General features: G+C 48.5%; 1 protein-coding gene across 2 annotated transcripts; it reads left to right on the top strand.

Moving 5' to 3' along the window:
* Positions 1-13: 13 nt before the first annotated feature.
* LOC132451696 (uncharacterized) lies at positions 14-15,802 on the top strand. Of its 2 annotated transcripts, none has more exons than XM_060044304.1 (6): positions 14-592; positions 1,637-1,757; positions 2,087-3,359; positions 5,068-5,193; positions 5,941-6,080; positions 11,952-12,530. In XM_060044304.1, exons 1-6 carry the CDS (start codon positions 318-320, stop codon positions 11,970-11,972), a joined length of 1,956 nt encoding a protein of 651 aa, XP_059900287.1. In that variant the 5' UTR covers positions 14-317; the 3' UTR covers positions 11,973-12,530. The 2 variants fall into 2 exon arrangements, with proteins under 2 accessions (XP_059900287.1, XP_059900286.1); XM_060044303.1 differs by lacking the exon at positions 11,952-12,530 and adding an exon at positions 15,711-15,802 and having other exon boundaries at positions 15-592.
* Positions 15,803-18,486: the final 2,684 nt, after the last annotated feature.

Below are 18,486 nucleotides of genomic sequence, written 5' to 3' on the forward strand. Positions count from 1 at the left end.
TAACAGGCTGGAATCTGAAATGCCATGTCTTTCAAAATGTCATTCAAACTTTCATGAACAAGTAGGCCTGTCTGATATTATATCAATGATTAATTTGATAAAAGAAAGCCAAAGAAACCATGGCTTTCAACTGAAGCCTTTCTCTCTGTCTGTCTCAAATAGAATTCGGAATGTGTTTTGTAGTTTCTATGGTAGCTCAAACAAAGCTTCGTTATCCGGTTTACTTTCAAAACAACACAAGCCAAACCCAACATTGAGAGACAGTGTACCAGACTGACACAACGTTGCACACGTTGTGTTTTGTCTTGTGAGTAAACATGATGATAGCAGATCCTTTTAGACCACGACCGGTGCCAAAGCTAACATGGGCCGCGGCTGTGCCCTTTCCACGCTCTACTTGGATCCACCCATACGTACCGGAGGACGACTTTGACCGTGTTTCCTACACGATATGGAAGAACGCACAGAGACAGGGTACTGGTGTGCTGCGGACGAGGACGACGAAGGAGGTTGAGGTAGACAGAGATCAACGCTCTCTCGAGACACCCTGCAGCGAACGCTGTACTGTAGGAGCAGAGGACCTGGAAGGACGGTGAGTTACGTTGCCAACTGACTATCTCATGGTTGGGTTGGTGCACTGGGGAGGGGGATTGTTTCTGTGGACAGCATAGCACTGGTATAACAAGACATAAGCCACCTTGTGTCTTCTTTAACCACTTATAGGATGGGAGCTACTTAACATTATTTATTATTGACTTGACATTTATATAAAATCATAATATTTGCATGTGTAACATTGCAGTGTGATAGTTTAGTGGTGATAGTGTTTGACTCCCAATGAAAGGATTTGGGTACTATTGAGTTACTATTTAGTCATTAAGACAATGTTTTTGTCGAAGCAGATTGACTGTGACTTCAGACATAAAGGCTAAGCATCCAGTATGCCAAATGCCAATCCAGTATCTGAATTCACTGTATATCACTGTGGTGAAAAACAATTCATTGAGTAAATACTACTAAATAGGGTGTATTATTTATAAGAAATGTTTGATTTGAACAGGTGTGCCTAATTCCATGAGCTTAAGTATGCAGATCAGGTGGAACTTTCTGAGCCACACACACACACACACACACACACACACACACACACACACACACACACACACACACACACACACACACACACACACACACACACACACACACACACACACACACACACACACACACAAAGTTAATACGCACCATCTGCTTACCGGCCGGTCAAGGTTCTGTGTGTAACTTTGTGTGTCTGTTCAGCGGCCGGGCTCAACAGACCGGTCGACGGGGGAATGAGCCACATTAAAAAGTCATAAACTCCTCCCAGGCCTCTGCCCTTTGTGCCCTGCCAGAAATAAGAGTAAAAGAGGGGTTACTTTATACGATCAATGCTGTGTCTAGCGTGACGTCGGGGTAAACTTATTGGAAAAATATGACCAAACCCTTCTTTATTTTCTGTCATAGCGGCACACATAGACTTGGATAACTGTATCTTGACTTTCGAGCTGGTGATGTTTTCTTAAGCATTTAGAAGTGATCTTAACACACAACATGAAAACAGGAAACGCAACAAGTTTGTGTGTACCTCGCTGCACAGGGTCAAGTGGGAAGCAGAAGAGATGTTGTCCATGGTTCGCCAAGAGTTGGAGGACCTGTATTCAGACAAAAGTAAGGAGTCACAAGGATGGGAAGATGAGCTGACCAGAATAGAGATCCCGGTAGGTTGAAATATATGACATTAATGTATTCATAGTATTTTATCCCGGACATATTATGCCTTTAAAACTGTACCTGTGATTAAGGCTACACAAATACAATTTAATTTAATTAATTTAATTATATCAAAAGGCTTCTCTTGTCCGGATTTTAATTGTAAATACCAATGAAGGAAAACAGAAAGGTATTTTTTCCCCCCACATCTCCTTTGATGCATTTACAGGGAGTACAGCCTAGAGTTTGGTAGTTATGTATATTACACAGCGAGCACGATCTCTGTGGTGAGGTAAAGCTCCTCTCTCTCCGCCCGCTCTGCATTCCTTCACACCAGGGGGCCCGCGTCGAGATGAAAAGAAGCAGCGCTGGGATTCTGCTCAAGGGGGTTAAACAGCAGATTTGTGTGGACGGAAGCAGCCAGCCTACCAGCGCAGAGTCTCTGATCCCGTTACGTCCGTTCACCCGCGGGAGGTCCCTTCACCCCGCCGCCCTCCCCGAGGCCTCCACACCTGGGAGGAGCCGTCCCGCCCACCCCGCCGACACAGGTCGCGCTCCCCGACGGGCAGATCAGCAGGACACTCCCGCCCGTACCTCTCGTGCGTGTCAGACCGAAGGCGTCTACTGCAGCAGCGATAGCGGCGACGATTCCCACGGGCTCCCGGGCCCGCGCCGCTTGACCGCCGACAGGAGCGGCAACGAAGAAGCGGCGGCTCCCACCTTCGGCAGTGGGCAGTGCCCCTGCGAAGCTTCCGGGCCTCGGCAGAAGCCTGCTACGTGCTACAGCTCCGTCTGCGACCTAGACCTCCCTTGTCGGCCCCTCCAGCCCGAGGCCTGCGATGCGGCCCTACCCGAGCCTTCGCCTGTGGCTGCCCAAACAGATGTCTCCCTCGCTCTACCAACGCCGACGCCCAATATCAAACCCTTCCAACCTTTTGAGGTGAGCTCGGGCCGTAAGTGGGATCCCCAAGCTCTTGAAAGAGAATGCGACCGTCGACTGCTTGCTACCGACCAAATGGCTTCGGTGTTTCCTGCTGGCGCCCCTGCCGTGGTTCCTCCCGTAGCCATGTCCGCTCTGGCTTTGGCAATGATCCCCGACGACCAAGTGGTGCCCTTTCCCCTCAACCCCCTCGCCCAGTTCCATGTGCCCGCAGCGTTCAGCACAGCCGCCCCCGCCCCCGTCTTCTTCCCCCCCGTCTGGTGCCGGGTGAAGGCTCCGATCCAGGGCAGGGCACCAACACCGCAGGCGAGGCTGTCGTCCAAGGTTCCAGCTCCGCGTCAGCAGGGCGCCTACGACCTACTGGCTGACTTCCCCGTACTCCGGCCCCGTAACGTCAAGCGAGGAGTGGGCCCGGCGGGCCAGGTCTGGGGCGCAGACGGGAGGAGGAGGGGCCTGGCGGTGCCGCAGGATAACCTCAACCAGCAGCCCGGCGGGGACGGAGACAGAGAGCAGGGCAGGGAGCACAGCCAGCCCCTGGTCCCCAGGCCCGTGTGGGAAGGAGGTCAGGGGTTCACGCTGGCCCTGGTTCCCCCACCTCTAGCCAAGCCAGGCCTGAGCAACCTTCCTGTGGCCAATTGCGGAGGGGCAGTCCACACACAGCCGATTACAGGTATTGTGTTGTTTTTTTCCCCACATCCATCCTAACCGTAGCATGTACCTCAGAGTGTTTGTGGGACTGATGTTTTGGATGTTTGTACTATTCCACTGGCTTGCATTTCAACAGCCATGCTCCAATTAAGTGCAAGTGCCCGGTCATTCTGATCTCTCCATCGTTTTTTCAGTAGTTTCTTTCTAATGCACTGCCATTATTTGAGTTTACCAGCACTCCAGCTCTTAGCCTTATAAACTATAATATATGCGCTGGCAGGGAAGCCAATTGTGGATATGACCTACCTATTTATTTATTTTTTTTCATAAAACTAAAGTTGACAACTTGTCAAAGTCAAAGAAGAAACTATTTAGAGTTTCAAGTGGGTGAGTCCAGTCTAAGGTACAGTAGGGGACAGTGTGACACAGTGAGGACACACACACACACACACGGCTGTGAGTTAGGATCCATTATTGATATTAATGACACCGTCACACTTGACTAATTAAAAGCCGGACCGAAGCCACACCTGGCCCGGTCAGAAAATGGGTGGAGTCACACCCCCATAGAGTCAGACTAATTAATCTGCCGCTCGCACGCGCACACAGACACACACACACACACACACACTACACGCCACTTGTGCTCAAGCTCTGGCTGTTAAGTTTTGTTGTGTCGAGACCTAAGTTTTAATGTACTTTTTTTTGCCAAATAGCACATGTATCCTGCCAGCATGAGGATTATTTTCTGGAATGAAGTGATGTCAATACGCGAAAAAGCGAAACGAAAATTAAAACCACCATATTAAGCAACGGCTGGCCTCTGGCAACACGTCATATCACGGCCCACTTTCCCACTCATCCACACACACACACACACACACACACACGCACACGCAGACACACTGACACACGCATAGTCCACGCAAACGCTCACCCACACACACACACGTATGCTCAGACCTCATCCTGCGGGTGCGTGGGTGGGTGGGTGTTTTTGTAATTTTTGCACGCTGTGACTCTGCACCTCCGTAGCAGCAGCAGCACCAAGCACTTCCTCGGTTGGTTGACTCAGAGGCAAAATGTTTCCGTAATGAGGGGGATTACTGCGTGCTGGCAGAGTGAATTACACGGAGAGCCCTCCACACTGGCTGACTGCAGCGGAACACAGCCTCGGACACGGCTACGGGCATTACGTCAACGCAGCAACAGCTTCTCCTTATTATATTATTTTTAGAACAAAACTTTTTGCACCAACTGTATGCACAGCATGGTCGTGACTGCTTGGGCTTGCCCATTACCGTGTGTGTGTGTGTGTGTGTGTGTCTGTGACTGTGTGTGTGTGCTTGGGTGTTAAAGTGAGATATATTTTTATCCTTACAGCCAGTCATTGTTGTGATATCACAGGCTCCTTGATTCCACTCCCATCCTCTAGGGGGCGGCAGAAACGTCCTTCTGCAGCCTCCTCTACTGGGAGCCTGAGTGCCAAGCTCAGAGCTGGTCCTCACACACATCATACCTCATGAAACACACTCACATGTGCACCACACACACACACACACACACACACACACACACACACACACACACACACACACACACACACACACACACACACACACACACACACACACACACACACACACACACACACACACACACACACACACACACACACACGTAAAAAGAGATGAGCGGTAACCTTTACCCCTGCTTACTCCCCCACCCAGAGACCGACGCAAGTGTAGGCGCAGACATGACCAGCACCCGCGTCGACCTCGCCAGCCATGCAGCTGCCACGCCGGAGAAAGCCGGGGGCAGCGATACCCAGCGCACGACCGACGCCGGCGGCAATGGTAAGACGATACCCCAGCCGGCTTCCTTTTTCACCGACATGCGTGTTGTTGGGTTCTGTGTGTGTATGTGTACGTGTACGTTTGTACGCGTTTGTGTGTACGTCACGTGTACGTGTGTGCGTGTACGCGTGTGTCTCGAGATGAGCAGGGCACGGAGGTTTGGGATGGTTAAGTTTCACGATGGGCCTAATGAAGAATTAATGAGGCGATTGCAGGGTCTGGTGCGTTTATACCCAGAACCCTGGCACCGTGGTAACGGTATACCTCCGAGGATGTCCCCGCTTCTTCTGTTACGTTTTATTCTTTTTTCACGTACTCTTGAAACTTGAAGTGAAAATATACGGCATCTACGAGTGGGAAATATCTGAGACTTTTAATTTAATTTTTTTCAGACAGATTGATAGCACTGGCGTAAGAGGCTAATGGTAATGGTGACGAATTACGTTTGTCAGATGGGGGAGCTGGGTGACATCAGAAGGGTATACTGCAGACAGAACTCAAAATCCAAAACACTCACCTCCCTTGTTAATTAGAAGCCATCTCTTTACCTGTCAAATGAGTCAAAAACTCATTGAACCTGAGTGTGGCAATAAAATAAAAAAACTGTTGCGTTTAACTAGCGACCAATGGCAAAGCTGCGTTAGGGAGACAAGTATACAACGAGCATCTGTACCATATCTCTGTATAACTTTCTTATAAAATATGTGTTTTTTTCTGTCCTCCTCCGCCTGTGACCATATTTTTCAGTCAAGGGCGAGTCTCCGGCTGCTACAAAGAATGCTGCTTGCCAGGCCACACCTCCCTCTATGGTAGCCAATCCGTCGAGAGCTCCATGCCCCCATGCCGTTCTCCAGCCAATGAGATTGGACTTTACCCCCCCAACCCAGGTACCTTTTATTTCCCCACACTTTTTGCTGTTCGAGTTTAGTTTAACTTCACTGTTGAGTCGCATGTTTTCCAGCACCTATAGGCTCAATTGTCTGAATGCAATTCCAGGTACCTATCTCTTTCTGACCCGTCTCTGATTCTATCCACCTCTCTTTCTCATTTTATCTTTGTCCATACGTCTCTCTCTGTACATCTCACTATGTGCCGGTCTATCTCTATATTATCCCTCTCTCTATCTGCCATTATGCAGCTCTTTGTCTCTATATCACTGTTTCTATGTCTCACCCTCAGATGTCACCATCTCTCCCTCTCCATCTGTCTATGTTTTGCTGTCCTTATTTCTCCCTGTCTTTCTGTCATTATGTCTACGTTTTTGTATGTCTCTCTGTACCACCCCCTACAAAGCCCCATCTGTGTATGTGTATATATATATATATATATATAAATACAAATAGTGTGGCTGCATTCTTCCTTTTTTCTTTTCTTTTGAGCAGCGAGTAATTTATGCATTTTATTATTATTTTATTTTGACCTCATGCATGAGGGTGAGTTCAGAGATGCACCCCCCCACCCCCCCCGACCACCATCATCCTGGGACACCCCCCCCCCCCTGACCCTCCCTTACAGCCCAGCAGGGTAATTACTGCAGGTGAAATGCAAATCCCTCCCGGGTGGAGGATGAGGTGTAAGACCCTCCCGAAGGCCAGACAGGAAATGAGATGGAAAGGGCAGCGAGAGTGAGAGTGAGAGTGGGCGAGAGAGGGAGAGAGAGGCAGAGAAAGAGAGACGGAGAAAGGAGAAAGAGGAGGGGGAGGATTAAAAGGTGTGTGGGTGAGGGAGGTAGGCATTATAAAAGTTGTATTTTTGGCTTTGGAATAGCTGATGCATGCAGGGAGGCAAGTGAATGTTTATAGAGGTTGTGAGGGGAAAAAAAGGAAAAGAAATCACGAGAACATCTCCTCTGCCACTGATGCATTTTAATATCGCGTGCACGCACTCGCAAATGTGAGTGCACACACACACACACACACACACACACACACACACACACACACACACACACACACACACACACACACACACACACACACACACACACACACACACACACACACACACACACACACACACACACACACACACAGCAGTGAAACAGAACAAACCACAAGTTGTTATTTTTCCGTTTCAATGACCACACCCTAAATATTCTGCCGTATAAAATGTTACGAGAGGCAGGAAACGGAGAACTGGGGAGAGATGAAAATGGAGATTCTCCCGAAACAAAGCCAACCAACAACAACAAAGCTATACAAATCAGATAGAGCGTCTATCCTGAGAGAGCCTTTGCAGTCACCGGTGGTTTCCCTTAGAAAAAAAACGCAATTCCGCAACCAAAGTTAAATAAAACTTTTAAATTCAACTGCTCTTCCCTCCTCCAGTTCCCTCATCTATTTTTAACCCTGTCATCCACCCACATCTCTACTCATCCATTAAATCATCATCTCATTAGTTTTAAATTATTGTACTTATTTTCCAGTGTCCATCAGTGGACTTGGCAACCAGGCGTTCCTTGGCAGATGGCAGCCAGTCATTGTCAAGCTATAAGGAAAAAGCATTATCAAAAATAGAGGATTGTGAACTATGGTATGAGGCATGAGTTTGTCTCAAACGCATTATCCATTAGTCATACCAGGCGTGAGACAGTGGGTAACCAGGACGGAAGGAAGTGAGGGGGAGACAGAGAGCAAGAGAGAGAGAGAGGGATATCGAGAGACACAGACAGTGACAGAGACTGAAAAAGAGAAAGACACGTACAGTGAAGGAGAAAAAGAGAGAGGGACAAAGAGAGAGGTGGGCATATGAGTAGGCAAAGTGGGTGTGATACGTGCATGGAAATGGGGAAAAGTGAAGTTGTGCATACGGAGTGTGTGTGTGTGTGTGTGTGTGTGTGTGTGTGTGTGTGTGTGTGTGTGTGTGTGTGTGTGTGTGTGTGTGTGTGTGTGTGTGTGTGTGTGTGTGTGTGTGTGTGTGTGTGTCTCAAAAAAGAGACTCCAAGTGGGAGTCATAGAGCTCTCAAGCCTTTGTGAGTGTGACTGGCAGATATGCGGTGCACCAAAGTTTTCCCCCTTGCAGTATACACTCCAGCTAATAACCATGTTGTTTAGCTGTTGCTAGGCTACAGAGGTTGGTTGTTGTCCTGTGGCAGTTTGGCTGTTTTTTCCCCCCGATTGTGTGTGTGTGTGTGTGTGTGTGTGTGTGTGTGTGTGTGTGTGTGTGTGTGTGTGTGTGTGTGTGTGCATTGTTCCTGAGGTTACTGATCGATTGGTCGCATCAGTGTATGTAACATTTCAGAATAAGCAAGAAAAATATTATATATTGAGTTTGATTGCACACATATGATGTGGAAACTCGTACATTAGTTCATTCCAAATGAGTGAAAATAAGATTCAAGGTTATTATGATGGCCAGCACGCGGTGCATAATAAGCCAACAGAGGGCTTTCAACTACCACCATGTTGTCTGATTGACACAGATATCTTTTGTCAACACTTGTATTTGCATGTGGGATTTGAGATTATCCCCCAAACTCTGCTTGTGTATCCTCCAATGTGCGAGGTAAAATGAAACAATAAATTGATCAAGCACCGCGTTTTGTAGAAATACATACTGGTGGTTTGCATAGAAAAAGTCTTAAAATATCTCTTTTCTTTTCTTTCTGCATTTTCTTTAGCCCATAGGTTCTGCCATGGTCAAGTGAGTTTGTAAGCAGGCACATGTATAGAATAAAATCGTAGCTTTCGTTTCAAATGAAATTCAATTTGCTTAATGAAGTGCAACCTTGCCTGTGAATGTTGACTTAATGTATCATAATAATCCGGAAAAGAAGTCGGTGCGACTTCACACGGCTGCAGAAGTTATAGCAAACAAAGAATCCTGTAACTAGGCAACCAAAAATATGTTCTCAGGGCTGCGTCATCTGCAATACTCCAGGAAAATACTTCAGAGACCCCCTGGAATCTTGGGATGCGCTCCCTCCACACCCCTGCCCAATAAGGGTTTGCATGGGGCGTGAAGACATCCACCGAAGAAGAAGTAGAAGTAGAAGAAGAAGAAGAGCAGCTGAATAGCCCTTCAGTGTGGGCTCCACTGTGGGCTCCACTGGTGGCTCCACTGTGGGCTCCACTGGTGGCTCCACTGTGGGCTCCACTGTGGGCTCCACTGTGGGCTCCACTGTGGGCTCCACTGTGGGCTCCACTGTGGGCTCCACTGTGGGCTCCACTGTGGGCTCCGGTGTGATTTGGAGGAAGACATTTTACTACATTAATGTGAGCATAGGTTTTTGTTTGGCCATCCTCTCTCCTGCTAAACCTGCCTGAAGAACCAAAGTCACGATTGACCAAAAACACAATAAATACTTTGCCAGACATGTTTTGTGGCGAAACACAACCCTGAGAATCAATGTTACCTGAAAACATTACAGGCATGAAGCCTTGAAGTGTGCTGTTTAATGTATTCCTTGGTGTGGATCTGGTAGGATATTTTGCCCTGGTGGGAAAATGAGCATCATGTTGAAAGCTAATTAGTCTTATCATGCGATGAAAACACCATTCATCAGTGCAAAGGCAAATGTTTGTTATTTTTTTTTGGTCTTGTCTTTCAGTATTGAAACCTTTCGACTCGCATTCGCCTCAAGTTAATTTCCTCTGCTGTATTGGCCTACTTATTTTATATTCACCCCCATACAACACACAAACACACACAGACAGGCAGACTGCGGCTGTGCTATATTTCGGAGATAGAAAACAGAGACAGTTTATTGAACCCGAACCACTCTTTACTTATTCATCCTGTTTGGGGAGGCAGAGCACACCTTCAGTCAAACACCAGCACACACACACACACACACACACGCACACAAACACAGCCTGCTTTCCTTTTCCTCAAACCGTTTTATTTGTTCTGTCCAAAAAAAAAAAACTCCACACCTTCTCCATATTGGCACTTTGTTGGCCTTTTCACAGTCCAACATTGATTCTCTCCTGTTCGGACCCACCTCCGGCCTACAACGCATTCCAGCCGCCCCCTCTCACCCATTCTTATTCCCCTACTGTTCTTTTACCATTGTTTCACTCTTGCTGCGTAGCCTGTCAGGCTATGTTTCCCACTCCCTTTTGTGTTCTCTCCCCGTCTCCCTGTGTTTTCTCTCACCGTCTCCCTCTCTTCAACTCTGAGGTGAGGCCAACAGCGTCTCGCTCTTCTTCTGCAGTCAAAATAAATAAAGTGGCCATACGCAGGCACATGTGCTGCGTGCCACCGCTAAAACCTTCCAAACGATAGCTGGGCCTCAGAAGTGTAAGCTTTTTTTTTTTGCCAACCGTGCAGCTGCATTCTCTGACCTCCCTCGATTCTCAATTTATTTCATGAAAGTGTCAACTTGCATTACGCACACGCAACACACACTCCCTGCCCTCGCGCGATAAATCTTCCTCAGACTAGACTGGGCTGGAGTCGTTCCGGAATGAGGATAAACGCCAAAAAGTCACGTGAGAATATGGAAAATGCTGAACGCGTGTGAGGCCCAAATTAGAAAAACGCACGGCCGCGCGTGTGTGTGCGCGTGTCGTGTGGGGTGTCTCGTGCGCTCTCACAGATGTGCACGTGTTTGTGTATGTGTGGTTGTGTGTTTTGTTCGCATGCTTGCTGTGCATGTGCATGTGACACCATGGCCCTTTGTAATTAGATATGTGGGGAGAAATGAGAATGAGGAGAGAGAGAGACAGAGAGAGAGAGAGACAGAGAGACAGAGAGAGAGAGACAGGGGGGTTATTTGTTGAGGCGTCCCTCCCTGATGGATGCTTTTCATAAGCCAGTCCCACTCAGAGCTCATCCCTCATCTCCCATACACCACACCCACTCCTTCCACCACTTCTCTAATCCACATCACGTTGTGTATCCACCCCTGCCACACCTCACCTCCTAACCCTCAACACCTCCACCACCGCCCACCTCATCTCAAGCACCTGCACCACAAGTCCCACCACCCCCATCACCACCCTCACTTCCACCAAAACCCCCACCACAACCGTCACCTCCGGCCCCACACACCCCACCACCACCACCACCCCCCCCCCCATCACCACCAAAACCCTGACCCCCAACCCCCCCCCCCCCCCCCCCCCCCCCCCACCACAACCCCCAACACCCCCCCCCCCCCCCCCCTCCCCAAAGGTTCATCCCATCTCCTCTCTCTCTCCTCTGATTGAGGAGGAGGTAGCGTCTCCCTGCAGGTGTGCGGGGGGGTTGTGTTGACACAGCAGACCGTCGCTCACCTATCGCCGCAGCCTCAAAACAGCATCAGAACGCCCGGTCAAACCGACGGCCACGTAGCAGCAGTAGCAGTGTGGTGACATCCCACCCCACTGCCTCGGTGTGATTAAACACACACACGGCCCGGGTTGAGACCGGGTGAGCCACATCGTCACGACGATGGGGGCCAGACTGAGATCGTCACTCCATCTCCCAGTCTCGTCTTTTGTAGCGGGTCGGTAGGAGGCGATCCTGCAACAACACCCCCCTCCCTCCCTCCCTCCCTCCCTCCCTCCCCAACTCCAATCTCTCTCTCTCTTTTCTTCCGGCTGTCGGCTCATCGTCAAGCTGAACGCCTAAGAATCGGATTGGATTTCTCCCGCTGCAAATCACCAATATGGCCGTCTGTTCACAGGGCTTGGGAGACTGGGGGTGGGGGTGGGGGTGGGGGGGGGGGGGGGGGGGCACTTGCATTAAGCGAAGGGCTTTAATGTTATGAACATGCACCCTGCCTGGAAATTGTGCATGCAGGTCTTTGATGAATCTGCTGATTTCCCTTCCAGCGCCTTCCTCCACGTTTGTAGGCGAACATAAAAACCCAAGACGGACCGACTAAGAGAGCCCCCTGCAACTTACCGTCACCCCCCCCCTCCCGCCATCCCCCAGACCTAATCTCCATGGAAATAGATGGGGAGGAAACTGGTGGAAACGGCTGATGTGGGAGACAGAGGGGGGTGTGGGGAGACGTGGAGGAGACAGCAGGGAGGCAAGAGAAAATATAAAGGATTTGCATTGGCAGCGTTGTCTGCTCTTGTTGATTTAGGAACCGTGAATGGGCCTGTTTGTCAATGAATATCAATTAAAATGAAAAATAAGTTGCCTGCTAGGTTAATTTTCAAGCGTTTATGAGGAAATGGAAACTCCAAGAAAGGAGTTTGGGAATATATTAATATTCTTATTCATCCCATTTAAATAGACTGCTAGAATACTATTACTTAGGGGGTTTGACTTCAAAGCAGAAGACGCTCTGGGTTCGAACTGCAATTGCCGCAGTTATGGAGTTGGATGCCTCGCCCCTACCTGCTCATGACAGGTATGCGCAAAAACAAAATGTGGCATATGTCACGTTGGATAAGAGTTGTAGGAAGGGGAAGGTCTTTACTATTTGGATTTGTTAAAATCCTCATACGGTATATAAAAACAAACAAACAAACAAACAAACTAGTGTGTGTGTGTGTGTGTGTGTGTGTGTGTGTGTGTGTGTGTGTGTTAGAGTATTAGGTTGCTGTAAATGTGTTGAAAAGGGCCAAGTGCAGAGGTTTTGAGCTGCTGTATATGTGTTGAAGGCTAGCTGTGGTTTGAGCTGCTGTATATGTGTTGAAGGCTAGCTGTGGTTTGAGCTGCTGTATATGTGTTGAAGGGTGGCTAGTAGTGCAGAGGTTTGGTTTCAATCTGTGTTGAAATGTGTCATGTGAGTCTTAGGTTGCTGTCTGTGTGTTGAAAGGGGCCAAGTGTAGAAACTTGGGTTTCTGTGCATGTGTTGGAAGAAAAGAGTGCAGAGGTTTGGTTTCTATACATGTGTTGAAAGGTGGGTAAGTGTGCGTTGAGAGCATTAAAAAAATACATTAGTGACATAAAGATGCTTGAGACGCACCAGACTCAAGCATCTTTATCTCACCAATGTATTTTTTCGCCAGATTTTCACTTCAGGCTCTTTGGAGGGTTGTGAATCTCCCAAGGTACCCCACTACCCCAGCAAATGGACTCCAAAAGAGGCAATGCCCGAGAGTAAAGTGTGCAGCTCTTTGCCCAATTCAACTTGTTGGTAATTATTACATTCTATCGGTATATGCCCTTTTTCCCTCCGTCCCTGGTGTCCACAGATGGGTCCCCATGGCAACAGAGAAACGGCCCCAGGACCCTCTTCTTCCACCCTACTGGCACGTGGGGGTGATTGGCCGAGTAAGCCCTGCCCACACATGAACAGGAACTGACCCATCCAATCTCAATTTCTCCCCCTCTCTGGCATGTTTGTTCTTTCCTTTCAAAGTCCATATAGAGCACATGATCATTTACAGATACGGCCCGCTTGAATAATTCAATATCCTTTTGAATGTGGAGAAAACTGCTCACCTTGAAAGACTATGCAGTGCGAAATCTCTGGACAGGTGGGATCCACAGCGTTACTTGCCTTAGAATTGAGTGCCGTTTTTTATATTGTATAACCCTCACTTTATGCTTATGCATATGTCAATTAACTTTCCCTTGAAGCACACTATGTATTCTGCTTTGAAACCTGCCGTATTATCTGGGTCTCCCTCGCGTCGATGCGTAACCCCTCCCCAGTGGCCTGGGGGGGGGGCATCGGGATTACCGTGGCGACGGACCGGAGCTCCGCTGTGCACGGAGAGTGGCTTTTGTGTCTGTGGTGAGGCTGTTGTGGCAGCAGCAGCAGGCAGCTATATATACGGTGGCTGCTGTCTGCCATATCACAGAGAGACGAGCAGAGGAGGGGAGGTTAGAGGTGGCGACTGCATCACATTATCACGGTTCACTGCAGACACTTCAGCCGAGCGGGACGGAGAGAGAGGAGAAAGAAAGAGGCAGAAGGAATCAAAAGAGCGGAACGGTTGTTCTGGTTCTCCTGGCAGCCTCTCTCTCTCTCCGTGTCTTTTGTGGCGAATTTGTCTGTCTGTATTTTTCCACAACTTTTCCGTCGATTCCGCGCCACCTCGCTGAAATGTTGATGTCCTCTACCCATGCGTCATGCTCATTAGTTATGCTTGCAGCTGTACCCACGTACACTCATGCGCACACACACACACTCATGCACACCACCACACACACACGCGCATGTTTTTTAATGTTCCGAAGAAAAGTACATACTCCTCTCACACGACACCCAATTTATTAATTTAAGGGTCTTGTGGGGCCAGAGAAGCTCTTTGCCCAGCCATATGCGTTTCAGAGAGCAGGGAGGGAAAGTTACGAATTGAAGTCCTACCCTCCATACATCTTGTACCACTCACACACCATCCATGGTACAACCGCGGACGTGAAGAGAGAGACAATATTTCACCTATTTCACCGTCACTGCCCGTCTTGGGAGGTCACTTGAGTGCAGGGGTAGGGTTTGATTGGGGGCCAGGAAACTTCAGTCATCTGCTGGAACATCAGAGGCAGTTCCGCCCCTCTCCCTCTCTGACTCTCTCCCTGCCTCTGGCTGACCAGACTGACTCATGGTTTGAGGCAGCCAAGTGCGGACTCACTCTTGTAAAACATTGAGCAGGGCACTTTAGGAAATCCGTCGGTCTCTTTTTTTCAGGGTAATATCCTCAATATTTTACGAATGTCGATTTTTAGGCGGGGATGGTGGCGTGGCCGGTGCTGCTGCTGTGATTTGTGTCCATCACATCTCTCTCTCTGTGTGTCTGTGTGTGTGTGTCTGTCTGTGTGTGTCTGTGTGTGTGCTTTCCTTTCCCGTTTGCTTTCATGCTGCTCAGAGAAGCGCATTGGGAGTCTTGACATCATACGATGGAAAGCCGGCGACTCGCGGTGGAGAAAGGTGTAAACAGTTTCTTGTGTGGCGGCATCCTATAGCGAGGGGACCCCTGCTAAATCCTATCTGGTCCCCTCGGTTGCCTCCCGATAATCCCCGAAAAACAGCCCCAAAGAAGGGCTGAAGGGAGTCGCGTCAATGTTTGGATGAGGCTCTGCTGTGGAGCTAGGAAGACGGTGGTCAGCAATGTTATGTGCATGGTTGTGAATGTTTGTTGAAGTTGTGTGGGGAAATTCAGCATTTTATATTGTTTAAAGTCTACTTTATTCCGTGGTGATCCACAATGCTGGGTCCACTGTTCAGAAGGAGGCTGTGTGCACCCACCTATTTAGCCAAGTTTTTGGATTACCCTCCTAGTCTCTTTCTAGTCCTTGTTTGTTTTGTGCTCTTTTCTTTTGCTTCTCCTCATCACTGTAAATCGCCTTGGGTTCATTGAAAGGCGATACATAAATTAAATGTATTTGTTTTATCATTCACTGAATATGTCTTATGTAATTCGCTCTCTTTCTGTCTCCGTCTGTCCTCCCTCCCTCCCTCTCTCTGCCTCTCCGCCTCTCTCTCTCCGCCTCTCTCTCTGCCTCTCTCTCTCTCTGCCTCTCTCTCTCTCTGCCTCTCTCTCTCTCTGCCTCTCTCTCTCTCTTTCCCGTTGTCTCTCCCTCTCCTTTCTCCCTCCCTCTCTCTCTGCCCCTCTTTCTTTCCCTTCGTCTCACCCTCTCCTCTCTGTCTCTCCGTTTCTGTTTTTCTCTCTGCCTCTCTTTCACAGAGTCAAGTCAAGAAGAGTCAACTTTAAGACGTGCAAGTTGCAGCAGATGTGTAATGTGTGTGTAACGTTTCGCCAAACTAATAAACATGTGTTAATCCAAACCTTGATTGACTCTTACTTCAGGGCCCCCAAAAATGCCCCCTCAAGTATAAAAGGAGCGTCCGGGAAGACTCTCTCTCAGCAGGCCTTCCGTAAGCCTCACACGCGAGCGTCCAGCTGTTAAATGCTAACTTGTATGCGACTTCCAAATTAATTGAGCGATGCGTAGCAATAACACCATCTTGTTGTGCCGCCGCCGCACGATAGTGACAATTATTCAAGAGTGCCGCTCCGTTTTCGCCAGCGGACCTTCCCCATACATTATGCATCCAAATCATTGCATTTTTCCTCCATTCTGCTGCCACAGTGCATTTTTTATAAACTCTGTAAAATATTAAGCACTCTTATTATTTGATATTCTCTTCCAAGCCATATCTCAGTTTATTCTCTGTTCAATTCTTCCGTCTCTCTCTTATCTTCATGTGGCCAGCTACCCAGTCATTTATGTTAATGGGATACAATGAAAGAGAAGGAGGACAATGCTCTGACTAGAAAGGTAGTAAAGAACGACGGAATGTTGGGATGAAGGCAGATTCTGCATGTGAACACCGACTTCATTCTAGTTGCAATGGCAATCTAAGCACTGCTTCAATATCAAATATCTGGGCTTTACCCAATGCTTTCAATAATAAAAAGTAAATGGACCGCATTTATATGATGCTTTTCACACCTGTGGTCACTCAAAGTGCTTTACAATTATTTCCTCACATTCACCCATTCACACCGCGACTGCGAGGTCAGCAATACAAGGTGAAAGCCAACTCGTCTGGAGCACTGAGGGACAGCGGCATGGCACCTGAGGGCCGTTCGACCCACGGCCATGGATTGAACCAGCAACTGGCTCTAGGTTAGGACCTCTCGTCCACAACCACCATCTTCTAATCGCCTGAAAGGGGACGTCTCAAGTTGAAATATCTCAAAAATGCTCAGGGACCTTCCCCCTTTGGTATCACCCTTGCATGTAAAAGCAGTGTTTTATTGCTTAGTGCTTTATCACCTGTGGCACATTGTGCTCATTCATATGCATGGCTTCAACCTCAGGAGGTCTACCCTGCATACGGTAATGATTTGGCATGGGGAAACACTTTCATCACTACTCTTGTTTTTGAGCGTATTCAAGTGCTTCAGCAGAGTCAGCCCCAATTATCCTTAATGCCATTCAGGTGACACAAAACGGACATTTTAAGTGTAAATTGGCACACTTCTTAGGGTCGGATTGTTCTATGGCGGTTATCCCCCATTTTTTCCTTTGAGTGAGAAATATGAGGGACATTTGCTTTGAAATGATGAATCCATTACATTAAGGTTCAAACTAAAACGTCCCCAGCAGAGCCGCCGTTCAATGTTCCCGGTTGACATCCAGATTACAGGGTGCTCTGCCGCCACTGCCGCTAAAAAAAAAACAAATAACTCAAATTTCCCAGCGATTAGTCCTCCACCTTAGCACCATTTATCCCATTATGGCAACACTCCCATTTGCACACCGCCAGGGCACACCAACAGACGTGTGGGAGAACTTGGGAGACTTTGACGTGGCAGGTGTTCAAAGAGGGGTAATGTTGGCGCAGGTGCAACTCGTTTGGATAACAACTAGGTACTGCATCAGCAGAAAAAGTTAAAAAAAAAATAGAAACGAACAAAGAAAGGGTTGAAGATAGCTCCTGCGATATCGCAACGTCCTGCCCCTTTTCCTTGCCCGCCCAATCACAGCCGGTCCTTCCCAGCCATCGGTCTACGAGAGCCGTGCTGCGCTGCAAGGTCGCGGGCATCGCTTCACACGCGCCCCGCTGTCTGTCTTCCAGCCCCCGCCCCCTTTTCCCCTCCCTACACCCCCCTCCAAACTCCCACAATGCCTCCGTCACCTTTGCCCATCTGCATGCAGTGCATCCATTTCACTTCATCACCCCCCCCCCCCCCCCTCCCGCCCCAAACTACGAGGTCATGTCCTCGTCGCTTACACGTTCATGAGGCCATCAATCTTATTTCTATTTTTATTCTTCACTTGTGTGTTACATGCGATTTGCGTTGTGTTGCATTATTGCCAGATAGTGGGCGGCCATTGGCCGTTGCTGAGCGCACTCAGTGCGGATAATCACAGCCCGGTTTATGTGTCGAGAGGTTACGAGAGCGGGGTGATATTGTGTGTGCGTGTGCGCGCGCGCGCGCGCGAGAAAGATAGTAAGAAACAGATGGAGGGTGAATGAGGACACGTTAGATGGTTTGCCTTAAAGCAGCCTGACAACATTGCTTTTACGTGCGTGTGTGAGTGCGAGTGTGTGTGTGTGTTCCAGGTGTATGCATGCTGAATATGAGTGGAATATAGAACACCGGCTTATGTGTGTGAATGTGTATATTTGTGCACGTTTAGGTGTGAGTAGGTGCCCATGTGTGCGTATCGTGTACGCGTGTGTGGGTGTATATATTTGTTTGTGTGATTGCACTTTGCAGGCGGACCCTAGGGGCTTCATAAAATACTTAGTGAAAGGAGCTCCAATCACTATTTCATACCTCACAAGAACAAGCACAGACACAGGGAAGGAGGTGAAAAGTGCAGTATGGGACAATGCCAATGGTTGCGGTGTGCAACGTGCGTGGTTTTGTCAGGGTTGTGTGGGTGTGTGGGGGGGGGGGGGGGGGTTTACATGAGAGCGTAGAAAGCATTCAATTAAGACATGAA

This window comes from Gadus macrocephalus, chromosome 22 (genome assembly GCF_031168955.1).
Source record: "Gadus macrocephalus chromosome 22, ASM3116895v1".
NCBI classification, from domain to species: domain Eukaryota; kingdom Metazoa; phylum Chordata; class Actinopteri; order Gadiformes; family Gadidae; genus Gadus; species Gadus macrocephalus.

Excerpts from the sequence above, each read along its gene's own strand:
- LOC132451696 (XM_060044303.1), top strand. The coding sequence starts at position 318 with ATGATGATAGCAGATCCTTTTAGACCACGACCGGTGCCAAAGCTAACA. Across the intron at positions 593-1,636 it reads GCAGAGGACCTGGAAGGACG|GGTCAAGTGGGAAGCAGAAG; the intron begins GTGAGTTACGTT and ends CTCGCTGCACAG. Across the intron at positions 6,081-15,710 it reads ACTTTACCCCCCCAACCCAG|AGTCAAGTCAAGAAGAGTCA; the intron begins GTACCTTTTATT and ends TCTCTTTCACAG.